Source organism: Cyprinus carpio, chromosome A16, assembly GCF_018340385.1.
Source record: "Cyprinus carpio isolate SPL01 chromosome A16, ASM1834038v1, whole genome shotgun sequence".
Classification (NCBI taxonomy): Eukaryota; Metazoa; Chordata; class Actinopteri; order Cypriniformes; family Cyprinidae; genus Cyprinus; species Cyprinus carpio.
Window position 1 is genome coordinate 10,334,864 of NC_056587.1, and position 15,702 is coordinate 10,350,565.

General features: G+C 37.0%; 1 protein-coding gene across 1 annotated transcript; it reads left to right on the forward strand.

Annotated features, from left to right (window-relative positions):
• The first annotated feature begins 951 nt into the window (after nucleotides 1-951).
• On the forward strand, nucleotides 952-6,077 carry LOC109101397 (NLR family CARD domain-containing protein 3-like). The gene is made up of 7 exons (XM_042772575.1): nucleotides 952-973; nucleotides 1,379-1,489; nucleotides 2,878-2,967; nucleotides 3,321-3,425; nucleotides 3,598-3,682; nucleotides 3,950-4,145; nucleotides 4,243-6,077. Exons 2-7 carry the CDS (start codon nucleotides 1,446-1,448, stop codon nucleotides 6,075-6,077), a joined length of 2,355 nt encoding a protein of 784 aa, XP_042628509.1. The 5' UTR covers nucleotides 952-973; nucleotides 1,379-1,445.
• Nucleotides 6,078-15,702: the final 9,625 nt, after the last annotated feature.

Consider the following 15,702-nt stretch of genomic DNA (forward strand, 5'->3'; position numbering starts at 1 on the left):
TTAAATGCATGCACCATCTTTCATATCAAATTCTTGAGTCATTGAAGCATGCCTTCAAAATGATCGATTCGTTCATACGGCTGATTCAAGAATGAAGCAAGTGCCTGTGTTTATGAATGGACCACTGAATCATTGAATCAAATGATTAATAATAAAATTCAAAAACACGAATCATTCAGTAACAAAACACTGCTGTGTGTTGCTCAGAGAAGCGCGACTGTCCTGCTGTTATCTTTGTTTGGGAACTTATTAACCAAAAACAAAAATAGTCAAGGTTGACAATATATCCTATCAATAGATTCAAATTCAAATACTAAACTAAAATATATATTAACTAGGTTACTCGTTTTAACTCTTGAAAAACTTCACATTGTGTGTTATATTTTCCTTTACAGCGCCTCTGATATGCACGCGCTTTCAGCTGTCTTCCGTAGAGATCTGCGCGCTTGCGGAATTTAAAAATAACCGTCATTCCATTTTACTGGCTAATGACTCGCTCGTTTATCGATCTACCGTTAAAGTATCAGGTTGATAAGGAAGATCGCGAGTAGTGGAAAAAAACAATAACTCATATCCATCTTTTCTTGTACATGATTTGTCTGTTATTGTTTAAAAAAAATATATTAAAAATCACAAATGTAGCAGAAAGAGGTGAATGGAGCAGATTGAGAGGAGAATATGAAGAAACAGCAGGTGGCGCTAGTGCACTGTTTTAGTTTGGGATCTGCTGTTAGAAGGAAGAAGAAGGAGAAAGCAGGTGTGTTTGTGCTTCACATTCCTGTCCAGTTGGTGGCGCTGCTACACGAGATCTGTTGTGAACTGGACTTTGATTTTCTCCAAGATGAAGTCGTGTCAGGTGACAAACATCAATCGTGAAGATCGCACAGGTGTTTAACAGCGATCACAAACCGAAAGTGTTTTAAAGACTTCTGGATTCTGTTCCTGAACCACAAGATCGTCTGAACTACTGCAAGTAAGTCTGAATACTTTCACCATTACACTTATTTAGGAGAATGATGAACGCATTTCAGAGCTGTATGAAGCGTGATTTGTTAAGTTATAACTTACACCTGTCTGTCGCAGAAGAAACAAACCACCGAGAAGCAGAAAGATATTAAAACAAACCGTTTAAAGACGACACGTTAAAACATTTTTATAAGTCTATATACAAATCTGTAAAAATGTAGCATTAAGAATAATTCTAAAAGTGTTCTTTTATTTTAGTGATCTGAAGAGATTATTACATGGCAGTATATTTGTAGCATATTTTATTTTTATATTGATTGCTTGATAACTCATAGATTCAGCACTAGTTATTTTCTTCATCAACATTTCTTCCTCTGAACTATCATGATCTTGATCTCATTGTCATGTCCAGGCCATGATGAGCATCTGATCGTCTTCAGAGACACAAAGATCTCAGTGTTGAGCTGTTCATCTGCAGTATGTCAGAGAAGAGAGGAAAGATGAGTCTCTCACAGAAACAGAGGTAAGACTGAGTCTGCTTTCAGAGAATCATTTTAAACACTGCTGCAGTTTCAGAGCTTTGCTGAAAAAAAACAAAACCTTAACAAACTTTGTTTTATATTTACAAATGATTTGCAGAACTTCAGAGCTTCATAACTTCCTAATTAAAAATAACATTTATATTTTAAAAGTAGCCAATAGATGATAAATATCTCAGAACTGAAAATCAGAATCATTTACAGTCAGTTTACAGTCGCTCTTCAGCACTGGGTCTGTACTTCAGTAAAGTATTCCACATCAGGGTTTTTAGGTCATAAATTTTTTTTAGGTTATTGTCAGACATGAAAAATGACTCCACACTTAATTTAAAGGTTTATATGATACGTTTTATTGTTTTAATCTTTCTTTAGTGTGTAATGTATCTGTTTGTGTAAGATCTTCAAAGTTACAAAGGTCAGAGTCTCCTGTAAAGTGATTTATTCTATCTAACAGAGAACACTGATCCAGAAATGATTAAAAGGCCTTGACTGAAGTCCAGATATTATTTTCACGAATGTGTGCATCACAATGTGAAATATTAGCGTAATGCTGTTCAAAGGTTTACACAAAGAGAAGACGAGGCTTCAGTGAGTTGTAGTGTTGTCGTCATGTTGTGGAGACGCTGTGTGTTTGGATGTGAAAGCAAACCCTCTTTGTTTGGAATCAGTGTTTAAGATTTATTAATAACTCTGTTCCTGAGCCGTACGACCCAAAGGTTATCTTGTGTACAGCACGCTTTATGAAGCTGCAGTGCATTTTCTCCCAGCTTCCTGTGTACAACATCAGCTACACACACCTAAATACACTGTACATAAAATACAATAAACCACACCTAAATAACTGTATTTGATGTTGACACTTCAGGACATAAAGTTGTTACAGTGAAGAAGAAAAAAATATAACTTTGAGATTGTATCTGAAATGTAAGAGAGTTGAAAATAAAAAAGCTTACGTCTGTTAAACGTTCAGCTCAGACTTGGACTTGGGGTCAAAAGGATACGGTAATTATTACAACGACATTGTTACTGTTATTACACCCAATAAACAAAGTGATGAAAATATGGTCCCTTTATTTGAAGTATGCTAACAGAACTGTGTAGCACTGACATTTCTGCTCTCCATTTTAGTCAAAACAGAAAATGAAAAATAAAATCTCTTTAATTAGATCAGTCAAATATTTTAAAAAATATATTTCTCACATTTTAAGTACATTAAAGAAATTGTTAAACACATGTGAGTCTGTAAACAAGAATGACTGCTATCTTTAAAACTCTGCATTGTTTCTGTGAAGGACTAGAGAGAATGTGTGTCAATATAAAACACAGATGAAGCTCCTGTAGAAAAGTTTCTCTTCTCTCTTTGTGTCATTAGTGTAAGATCAGGATCACATGTGTCTGTGAAGAGTGACCAGTCAAAGGGTGACGTACCAGACTTCAGTGAGAAAAAAACATCAATCAAAAGGTATTTATTATCTTTGACATTATAATGTTGTGTGTTGGCTTATTTCTCCACTAAGATGCTTGTGATAGAAATGAATGAAATAAAACAATAAATCACTGATTTCCTCTTTATTGAACTCCGTCTGGAGCTTCTTTCCAGTAACACAATCACACAAGCAGCCACAAGGAGGTATAAATTAACCATGGAAAATAGATCATGCAGACAAACATGAATATGTCTTTCCATCTATCCATAGTCATAGATGGACAAATGCATGTCTATACTGTGCTTCATTACCATCCTCAACAGTGAAGCTCTTTAAATGAGACTGAAGGAGCTCCTGTAGTAAAGTGTTTTGTTCTTTGTGTCATTAGTGTAAGATCAGGCTCACAACTGTCCAGCTCTGTGTCTGTGAAGAGTGACTGGTCAAAGGATGAACCACCGGAATTCAGTGAAGAAACAGCATCACGAACCAAACGGTATTTGATGTGTTTCTTTTTGTCAGAAAGTGTGTCAGCGAATAATTATCATAAAACTTATAGTCCATAAATTTATCACTGTATTGCTTTTTTCTTTGCTAAAATATTTACAAAATATTTTGGTCATTTTTCCTAAAAATGCAGTATTTTGATTTATTTTATTTACTATCAGGCTTCAGTATGAAACATTAGATCCAGATTTACAGTCTCACAGGAACCACAAGAACTTTACAGACAGTCTCCTGCAGATCTTCCAGGTAATAAAACACATTTTCAAGAATATTTTACAATTATAATAAACAAATACATTATTGAATAAGAGTGTGACAGAACATTTATTTCTACTTTTTCTTTTTAAGAACCCATCAAATAAGAATGAGAACCCATTTTTATTAATATTTACAGCAGATTAATGTTTGTCTTAACTTGATTTTTGATGAATACTTTTAATTAATAAATACGTAATTTTGATCAAATATAGATTAAGATTTTTTTCTGTCATTCATTCTTGTCTGTCTTTGTAGGATCTTGAGAGCAAAATAATCACATTTCTGAAGAAAGAACTGGAAAAGTTTAAGAAAATATTACAAAAAGAGAACTTACAATACTTTGTGAAGGACTTTAATGAGAACAGATGCAGTATGAAAGAAGCAGCTCTAGATCTCACACTCAGCTTCCTGAGAGAGATGAAGCAAGATGAAGCTGCTGATACTCTAGAAAGTAAGAGACACTGATCATCTGTAAACACAACACTGTCACTTATGAATGTAGAGAGAAAATAAGATTAAACAATATCTGTATTTTTGTTTCTGTTTAGATGAGCTGGTCTTTATTCATCAGCTAAAGTGTAGCCTTAAGAAGAAATATCAATGTGTGTTTGAAGGAATTGCAAAGCAAGGTGACTCTACACTTCTGAAGAACATCTACACAGATCTCTATATCACTCAGGGTTGTAGTGAACAGGTCAACACTGAACATGAGGTGAGACAGATTGAAGTTGCTTCCAGACGTCATGAATCACAGGAGATACAGGTTGAGTGCAAAAATTTGTTTGAAGTACCTGAACAAGACAAGCAGATCAGAACTGTACTGACAAAAGGAGTTGCTGGCATCGGAAAATCAGTCTCTGTGCAGAAGTTTGTTCTGGATTGGACCGAAGGAAAAGAAAATCAAGATATCAGCTTCATATTTCCTCTTCCATTCAGAGAGATGAACTTAAAGGAGCAAGAAAAACTAAGTTTGATGGACCTTATAACTCAGTTTTTCCCAGAGACAAAAGGACTGAAGCTTACAAGAAGAAATCAATTCAAAGTCTTGTTCATTCTTGATGGATTGGATGAATGTCGACTTCCTGTAAACTTTAAGGATAATGAGACATGGTCTGATGTATCATCACCAGCCTCTCTGGATGTTCTCCTGACGAACCTCATCAAGGGAAATCTGCTTCCTTCTGCTCTCATCTGGATCACCAGCAGACCAGCAGCTGCCAGTAAGATTCCTCCTGACTGTATCGACCGGCTGACAGAGATACGAGGATTCAATGATGCACAAAAGGAGGAGTACTTCAGAAAAAGATTCACGGATGAGAATCAAGCCAAAGAAATCATTGATCATGTTAAACAATCAAAGAGTCTCTTTATCATGTGCCACATCCCAGTCTTCTGCTGGATTTCAGCCACTGTTCTCCAGAACATTTTAGAGGAGAAAAAAAATAATGTTGTGAAAAACAATCAGGATGATGATGCCTCCAAAACACTGCAGGAGTCAAATACTGAAGACACTCCTAAGACTCTGACACAAATGTACACACACTTCCTCAGATTTCAGATCCAGCAGAGCAGACGAAAGTATGATGGAGAACATAAACCAGATGTTTCCTGGGATAAAGATGCCATCTTTTCACTGGGGAAACTGGCATTTGATCAGCTGGAAAGAAACAATGTGATCTTCTATGACACAGATCTGGAAGCCTGTGGTATTGACGTCTATAAGGCATCAGTGTACTCAGGCAAGTGTACCCAGATCTTTAAGGAGGAAACAGGGATCGTTCTTGGTACCATGTACTGCTTCGTTCACTTGAGCATTCAAGAGTTTATTGCAGCCCTTTATGCACATCTGTTTCTAGACATGAAGAAGAAAAGTATATTTGTTCATGAGTCTAAAAAACAGAAAAAGAAAAGTAAAAACATGATTGATTTGCTCAAGACTACAGTGGACAAGACACTAGAGAGTGATAATGGACACCTGGATCTTTTTCTTCGATTCCTCCTTGGTTTGTCACTCCAGTCCAATCAGAGACTCTTACAGGGTCTGTTGACACAGAAAAATAGAAATGAGCAGAGCAAAAAGGAAATAGTTCAGTACATCAAGCAGAAACTAGAATCTAATCTGTCTCCAGAGAGATCCATCAATCTGTTCTACTGTCTGAATGAACTGAACGACCAAACTCTGGTGAAAGACATTCAGACCCACCTTAGCAAAGGAAGTCTCTCATCTGCTGATCTTTCACCTGCCCAGTGGTCTGCTTTGGTCTTTGTGTTGTTGACATCAGAGGAGGAGCTGGAGGAGTTTGAGCTTCAGAAATTCAAGAAATCAGACGAGTGTCTCATTAGATTATCAGCAGTCATCAAAACCTCCAAAAGAGCTCTGTAAGTTATTTAATATATTTTATCATGTTTTGTTCTCATCTTAAAATTACATTAATCTACACTGATACATAGCAGGCTTGGACACCCCTGATTTATAGTGATAATTAACCATATACCAGTTATAAGTAGGGGTGGGAATCACCAGAGAAAAAAATAAAAAATAAAATCACTATAAACATCTGTTTTAACAAAAAAATAAAAACTCAATTTTGTATTAGATATCCTGTGATATACTGCGATATTACAGAGCTGTTGTTCAGACCTTTCAACAATTGGTGGATTTGAAAGTAAATTACTGTTAAATTTAAATTAAATGAAATAAAACATGTAGTCTTACATCTAGGGATGCACTGCAATGAAAATTCTGGGCCAAAACGGAAACCGAAAATTCTGGAAGCACTTGGCTGAAAAACGAAACGTTAATCTGCCTTCAAAACACCCAGTAAAAGAGTCACCCGATAACATGCCTCATCACGACACACCCTTCACGGAATTAGTTCTGGCTTTTGTTCACACAGCACTCGTTCTGGGACTGAACCCGGCAATGTTACTAGGTCCCCAACCCGGGATCGATCCCGGGACGTGTTTGCGTTCACACAGAAGGCGACCCGGCAATTTACCGGGTCCAACGTGCAGTGTGAAAGGGGCTTTAGGCTGGCCACAATAAAAGGCCACTCTAAAATGTGCAGTTTTACTGTATTGATGGTCCGCAGTGCAACACATCTCCTTCTGATAACTTTCCGCGATCTCGTCATCTTTATTTTACTAACTTACTGCATGCTGAAGGTGACCTAGCTGACCTCACCAGAAAAAAAAAAATCAACACCACCATCTAGTGGATTGTCAAGGAATTGATTTTATTATTCTACCAAATAGTATACTAAAAGATCGATACTTGCAGTCCATGTATCGATTCAGTATTGCTGCGGAAAATATCGCGATACTATACTGTATCGACCCCCCCCCTCCACCACCACCCCTAGTTATATGTATATATCTCTTTTAGGGTTAAATCAAAACAAAAAAACTTTTTTTTTTTCCTGCAGCCCTTTGGAATTAAAGTGCAGAGCTGTTTTATTAGATTTACATGGGTTTTATGTAAAAATATCTATTTTCAGCAAAACAAGCTGTTAGCTGCAGAAGAAGCACATCATGTTATTATAAAACACATTGTTCCATAGTTATTTCTACTCCAATATGCAGTTTAACTTCTTAAACCTCTGCTATAAAGAAGATATACTCTTGCATAACCTCAATGAATAAATTATTAACCTCCACATCTCCACCTCAAGAAACTCATCAAGATAGAGCAGCACTTTTAAATATATAACTCATTGCCATTAATGATATAAGCCTTAGAGTACTCAACTCAGGGCTCTAGAGTGCGACCTAATTTCTCAATGGTGCGACTAAAAAAAATCAGAGGTTGCACCGGTGCGACCAGCCGTTCGAGGGAAATAAAAGTCTCTGCTACTCTGAATGCCTCCCTGTGGTTCAACAACAGACACTAGAGCCCTGCATTTCTGCATGGGCCAATTTTCACGTCATAGTTCAGATGCGGGCCGGGCCTCCCGCCTGTTTTAGACTTCTCCTTACTTCTATATTTTAGACATCCATCAGTTAGTGATGAAACAGAATTGCTGCTCTGGTGGAAACAACACGAGACCGTGCTGCCGCGACTGTCAAGAGCGACTCGACGGTGTTTATTGTCCCGCAGCAGCAGCGCAGCTGAACAGTTCTGCGTTCAAATACACACAATAGACTCAAGCTCGCCGCAAAGCATCGGCAAAAGTAACTACCATAAATGTGACGGGGAAACAGTAGGGAGATATTTGAATTCTTTACTAATAAACTAGTGTTTTCTGAGTCTGTGTCGCAAGGATGAAGTTGCCAAGCCTGACTAGCCATCTCCTTTAGAGAGAAGTGCATTTTTACGGATTATGATTATAATGAAATAATTTTTGTTTTCGATTTGTTTTATTTCGTTAAGTAGTCATTTAAAGCTTTCTATAGATATATTTATCATTTATTTATCATGTCTATTTATCATGTCTATAGATATATTTATAATTTAGGCATGTTTTCACTGAGTGTCGGTTCATTTTTGTACTCCTGTTAAAGACGACACGGCAGAAAGCACAACGTTTTGTTGATATTGTGAGTGCACACAAATAAAGTAGACCCTTTGCAGTTATGAATGATGTACAGTATTACTTACCTTTATGAGCAATGTGTGTGTGAAAATGACGGCGTATCCACTGAAAAAATGCAAGCGATCACGCCGGCGTCTCCATGTCCTGAAGCATCTCCGCACAAACTATTGGATATAGCTCACATTTATCTGGGTCTAACATTTAAACATTGCTATATGCTTGAACTGTTTTATATCTATAGATTTTACTTTAGGCAGGTTGTAATGATTTGAGAAGGCTTAATTGATCAAACAAAGGCTCACTGTCTAACGCTGGCAACTTAGTCGTTACTTTTAAAAAAACTACAACTTATATTTAACAAACAAAAAATTCTTCCTAACGTTTTTCTTAATTAACACGTTTTTCTTAATTAATAAAAAAAATGAAATGAAATATAATCACTTTGCTATTACATACAAAACTGAACTATTGTAATAGCTGAGACAGTAGTATAAGCTGTTTAGGGACTGTTTAGCTGTTCAGATCAGACACTAGAGCATCCCTTCATTCAGACACAGTGAAGATCTGATCAGAATCAGTGTAGAGGGTCTGGAAGATTTTGATACTAGAGAGAGTGTGGCCAGCTGGTTTAGCCAAGGCCAAAGATCAAGAAGGCAAAAACTACAGGAGTTGGCCATCCGAGAGGTGACTTCAATGGAGGATAGTCCATAAGACATTGAGCCATGAGATGTTCAGTTTGAAGCCCTTAAAACATTTAATTTAGATTTTCTTTTTATTTATTCATTATTCATTTATCTTGAGATATTTTAAATTTAATTTTCAGCTCAGTGAAGCACTTTAAGCACCAACACTTTTTCAGTAAGTTACCTTTCTTGTAGAATTGTGCTCCAAATAAAGAACTTTATGTTAACCAGATTGTTAGTTAATCATTTACAAGTCAATATTGCCTATATGGACAGTGATTTAAAAAAAAAGTGAACTTGTAAAACTGCGGTGTTAAATGCGATGCAGTGGAAGACTTGGTTGCACCTAAATTTTGTGCTGGTGCACCTAAGAAAAAAAGTTAGGTGCACCAGTGCAACCAGTGCAAAAAGTTAGTCTAGAGCCCTGCTATTATGTTCTATTCGAGCATGCTAGTTATGTAATGATAAAAATTAAACTTTCATATATTTTAGATTCATTGCACTACAGGTCCTTCTCAAAAAATTAGCATATTGTGAAAAAGTTAATTATTTTCCAGAATGTAATGATAAAAATTAAACTTTCATATATTTTAGATTCATTGCACACCAACTGAAATATTCAGGTCTTTTATTGTTTTAATACTGATGATTTTGGCATACAGCTCATGAAAACCCAAAATTCCTATCTCAAAAAATTAGCATATTTCATCCGACCAATAAAAGAAAAGTGTTTTTTAATACAAAAAAAAAGTCAACCTTCAAATAATTATGTTCAGTTATGCACTCAATACTTGGTCGGGAATCCTTTCGCAGAAATGACTGCTTCAATGCGGCGTGGCATGGAGGCAATCAGCCTGTGGCACTGCCGAGGTGTTATGGAGGCCCAGGATGCTTCGATAGCGGCCTTAAGCTCATCCAGAGTGTTGGGTCTTGCGTCTCTCAACTTTCTCTTCACAATATCCCACAGATTCTCTATGGGGTTCAGGTCAGGAGAGTTGGCAGGCCAATTGAGCACAGTAATACCATGGTCAGTAAACCATTTACCAGTGGTTTTGGCACTGTGAGCAGGTGCCAGGTCGTGCTGAAAAACGAAATCTTCATCTCCATAAAGCTTTTCAGCAGATGGAAGCATGAAGTGCTCCAAAATCTCCTGATAGCTAGCTGCATTGACCCTGCCCTTGATAAAACACAGTGGACCAACACCAGCAGCTGACATGGCACCCCAGACCATCACTGACTGTGGGTACTTGACACTGGACTTCAGGCATTTTGGCATTTCCTTCTCCCCAGTCTTCCTCCAGACTCTGGCACCTTGATTTCCGAATGACATGCAAAATTTGCTTTCATCCGAAAAAAAGTACTTTTGACCACTGAGCAACAGTCCAGTGCTGCTTCTCTGTAGCCCAGGTCAGGCGCTTCTGCCGCTGTTTCTGGTTCAAAAGCACACGCCTGTGCACGGTGGCTCTGGATGTTTCTACTCCAGACTCAGTCCACTGCTTCCGCAGGTCCCCCAAGGTCTGGAATCGGTCCTTCTCCACAATCTTCCTCAGGGTCCGGTCACTTCTTCTCGTTGTGCAGCGTTTTTTTGCCACACTTTTTCCTTCCCACAGACTTCCCACTGAGGTGCCTTGATACAGCACTCTGGGAACAGCCTATTCGTTCAGAAATTTCTTTCTGTGTCTTACCCTCTCGCTTGAGGGTGTCAATGATGGCCTTCTGGACAGCAGTCAGGTCGGCAGTCTTACCCATGATTGCGGTTTTGAGTAATGAACCAGGCTGGGAGTTTTTAAAAGCCTCAGGAATCTTTTGCAGGTGTTTAGAGTTAATTAGTTGATTCAGATGATTAGGTTAATAGCTCGTTTAGAGAACCATTTTCATGATATGCTAATTTTTTGAGATAGGAATTTTGAGTTTTCATGAGCTGTATGCCAAAATCATCAGTATTAAAACAATAAAAGACCTGAAATATTTCAGTTGGTGTGCAATGAATCTAAAATATATGAAAGTTAAATTTTTATCATTACATTATGGAAAATAATGACATTTTTCACAATATGCTAATTTTTTGAGAAGGACCTGTATATTTACTGTTAATCTAAAAAAATAATTGGTATAAATGTATTTTTTTGTATTTAACAAATGTATTACATGTATCTAACTCTGTGATTTGATTTATTTCTCTTTTAGGCTAAATGATTGTGGCTTAACAGACAAAAGCTGTCCAGCTCTGGCTCCAGTTCTTGGATCAGATACCAATCTGAAAGAGCTGAACATGAACAATAATAATCTGCAGGATTCAGGAGTGAAGCTGCTTTGCAGTGGACTAAAGAATAGAAATTGCAAATTAGAGATACTGAGGTAAGTTTTGTGACAATCACTACTGTTTGGTTAAAATTTAGATCCATCTGTTAACATGGACCTAGATCATTTGCCACAGAATTGAGGACAGAACTGCTTCAGCTCAGTGAAATTTGCAGGCTTTAATTCCAGCATGAACTCTACATTACAAGGCCCTCATTTATCAACATTGCATACGCACAGATGTGTGTGTAATGAGTGCATAAGAACAGTTTCATGCAAAGTGTGGGATCTACCAACTTGTACTTAAACGTAGGAATGTGTGTAAATATAAGCACAACTCTGAGTATGCTAGAGCAGAGAATCAGTGCTAGAATGGAAATACTACAAAAAGAAAAGCTGCTGTGTGTTTCCTGTGTCCTTTAATTGCAAATACTAAACTTATAAATTAATAGTTCAAGTTAGATAAGATATTTAGTCTTGTTTATCCCCCCAGGAAACAAGATTAAATATATTTTTGCTTATATAGTATCTGCATCTTGATTATTTTAACTAAAAGCAGGACAAAAAAAAAATTAGTAAGATAAGCCTTTTTTGTCATGCAGCTGGGAAGTCATTCTGAGAGCACAGAATGGCTTCTCTGTCAGTTCTGCTTTCTTTTTCCATGATTTCGGTAAGGACATTATACATTCACGTGATTTATAAAGGGAGGTGTTGTCACCATATATGGTTTATTGGAGGCGTTTCTGAATGCAAATGACCACGAACCTCTTTTTTTTAGTCTAGATCTAGGCACGATGAGTAGACAGAGATCACTGGATCTCAATATTCTACACGAGAGAATCAGATCTCTGCTCTACTGCAGGATAAACACTTTCAACTCAACACATTGACGTACATTATTTCAATGTTACAACGACATTTTTAAATTCTTGCTGCTGGGTGTTTTTTGTGTATCTTTTATAAGAGATTGCTGACTGAAAAAAACATGTGACATTTGTAATGTGGTTGTCATCATCATCATCACCAGTATTTGTCAACTGTCAGCTAAAACATTCTGGTAAATATTCAGATTAAAACTGAAGTGTTTTCTCTTTATGCAGTCTGAAGAACAACTGTATCACAGAAGGAGGGTGTCATGTTCTGTCTGCAGCTCTAAATTCAAACCCTTCAAATCTGACAGAGCTGGATCTGAGTGAGAATCAAATAGGAGACTCTGGAGTGACAGAAATCTCCAGTCTGCTGAGAAATTCACAGACACTACAGATACTCAGGTCTGAATTTGGTTAATCTAAACATGAATCAATGTAAAGCTCCAGCTGGTCTGTAAACTGGTGCTGTGTCACAAGGAATGGGTCAGTGATGTGAAGTTGGTGTAGATACATTTATAAAATATTGACAAACAGATTGATTTTTGAGATGATTGGAAATGTTAATATCTTAATGATGTAATACATATTTTTATGTATGTATGTATTTATTTATATATTTATTCATTCATTCGTTCATTAGTTTGGTCTTTCTGTAGACTTTCAGACTGCAGTATCACTGAAGAAGGTTATAATACAGTTGCAATCAAAATTATTCAACCCCCTTGACCTGCAAGACATTTTGCTGCTGAGAACAAAATTTTATGAAAATTCAACAAAGGCATCAGAAAAATATTAGAGAAAGTTTGTTAATACACTTTTTAATGATTCTGAGAATGGATCATTAATGAATCATGATGAAAACAAAAAAGTCAAATAACATTCATAATCAAAAATACTTTAAAGCCCAAAAAGTCCAATTTTATTAATAAAAATCACCAATAAACGCTGTCTGTAAGTGTTTAGAAGCTTCTGTCACCTCTCTACTACAGTCTTGGTCCATTCCTCGCCTGGCCTGAAAAAGCTTCCAGATCACTGATAATCTTTGGTTTTCACATCGCCACTACTCTCTTTAAATTCAACCAGATATTTTCAATGAGAATTAAATCTGGAGACTTAACTGGCCACTCAAGAACATTCTATGACTGATCCCTGAACCAACAGAAGTAGATTTCGATGTGTGCTTTGTGGATGACTGTCCTGCAGGAAAGTCCATTGATCATCAGCTTCAGTCTTTGCATCAAATGCATCACAATTCTTGTCAAAATGGCCTGATACTTCAAAGAATCCATGATGTCCTTCATACGGTCATGGTTTCCACTTCCTGCTACAGTAAAGCAACCCCATAACAGCACTGATCCACCTCGAAGTTTGATGATGGAGATGGTGTTCTTCTGCTTATCAGCTTTGTCTCTTTTGCAGCAGACATACCGCTGATCCATGGGTCCAAAAAGTTCCAGTTTGGTCACATCACTCCATAAAACGTTCTTCCAGTGCTCAACAGGTCTACACAAATGAATTTTAGCAAGTTCAAGTCTGCCTTTTGTTCTTCTTGGTCAAGAGTGGTATTTATCGCAATGTCTCAACATGAAGGCCATACTTGTCTAGTGTTCTTCTTACACACTTTGAAAGTGAAGTGAAAGTCGTGATATTTGCCAAGTATGGTGAAAGTGAAGTGAAAGTCGTGATATTTGCCAAGTATGGTATCCCAAGCAGTGGGCAGCTACATATCCAGCACCCGGGGAGGATGTGCACACACAGCAGCGAGAAGTGAACACACCGTGAACAAACACCCGGAGCAGTGGGCAGCTATATATCCAGCGCCCGGGCAGCAACTGGGAGTTCAGTGCCTCGCTCAAGGGCACTTCAGCCATGAGTATTGAGGGTGGAAGAGAGAGCTGTTCATTCACTCCCTCCCACCTACAACTCCTGCCAGCACCGAGACTCGAACCGGCGACCTTCGGGTAACTAGTCCAAGTCTCTAACCATTAGGCCACAGCTGCCCCAAACAACTGGTTTGTGTTCTACCATCTGCGCCACAGAGTCTGATGGCTGTACATTGGCTGTACATTGCAGGTTTTTCTCAGTTGCTCTGATTAAACATTTTAAGATATTGTGTTTTTTTTTCTTCAACACCCTCAAAGGTTTTCTGGTACAACACACATTAAGCTAAGGAATAAGGCGGAGAGTTGTGTCTCTAGGAACTTTTAATGTCTTGGAAATCTCCATATAGCCTTAGACTTTCTTAAGTAATACCGTTATTTATTCTCTATAGCTTCTCTGTAGCTTTTGAGAGATCTCTGTTGACATTGCCTTTTTTGCTACAATCTCTGAGGGGTTGAGTAATTTTGATTGCAACTGTAGGTTATAATTGTGGAAAATTAAAACTGAAAAAATTAAAAATTGCATTTGTTGTAGTTTACGTTCACCAGTATATAACTTTACCCAGCTTTACTGTGAAAAGAGTCCATTCAGGCCAAAATTCCCATAGTGCATCTTTTTATTTTCTTCATTCTAGAACATGTACTTGTGTGACAATCTGTGTTATAATGAAGAAAAACATCTTTTCTAATAGACTTTCAGACTGCATTATCAGTGAAGAAGGTTATAAAGCTCTGTCTTCAGCTCTGAGATCAAACCCTTCACACCTGATAGAGCTGGATCTCACAGGAAATGATCCTGGACCATCAGGAGTGAAGCAGCTCAGTGATTTACTACAGGATCCAAACTGTCAACTCAAGACTCTGAGGTGAGACCTGATGAAATAATGAAAAATAAATGATACGCATGTTAATTATATATTATATATATATATATATATATATATATATATATATATATATATATATATATATATATATATATATATATTATATTTTTATTTCACTAATTTAGTAAGGTATACCATTTGTTGCATCAAAAATGTTGAAAATGAACAAAGATGAAAGATTAGATGCTGCACCTGCTGTTGTTTTGATGATAAATGTCAGCACAGTTTAGTTGTGTTAAAAGTTACAGCTTAATCAGACATTTTGGGTCACTAGATGTGCTGGTGTTCAGTAGTTTGGTGCCTCGAAAGTTAACATTTATGATTGTGTTATTGTGGACATTTCTCATGAAAACATATTCAGTGTGATTTATTATCCTGATTGTTTAAATGTTACTGAATGCACTGTACATTAATGTCCATCAAGCTCAGATTCACAACACTGTAGATCACTGATCTAGAATAGAGAACTGGATTGCTCATGACGTCATGAAAGTGAAGCCGCCGCGCCGCCATATTGGTAATCCCCAGTGTGCGTAAACGTTCTATTAAATTAATAGGAAATTGTATGATTTTAACGAGACAACATCACATAACAAGTCAGCGTTTTTAAATCTGAACATCATGAACATGATAAACATCAGACGGACACGACCTCAACATATAACAAATGACAAAGTGCTCATTCTGAAATCTGAAGAAAGATTTATGCTTTGTATACACATATCTTTATTCACCTTGAACAGTTATTTATTGTTTATATAATTTTGTTATAGTGTTTTTATTTGTACAGTAGGTGCTAACTGCAAATATTTCAACAATGATTTCATTAACAGCATTCATTTTGAAGCAGGTAATG

What these genes read in the sequence shown, in the direction of transcription:
- LOC109101397 (XM_042772575.1), top strand. Translation starts at nt 1,446, where the DNA reads ATGTCAGAGAAGAGAGGAAAGATGAGTCTCTCACAGAAACAGAG. An exon ending in AAAAAAACATCAATCAAAAG is followed by an intron (nt 2,968 to 3,320) that starts GTATTTATTATC and finishes TTGTGTCATTAG; the next exon opens with TGTAAGATCAGGCTCACAAC. An exon ending in GTCTCCTGCAGATCTTCCAG is followed by an intron (nt 3,683 to 3,949) that starts GTAATAAAACAC and finishes CTGTCTTTGTAG; the next exon opens with GATCTTGAGAGCAAAATAAT.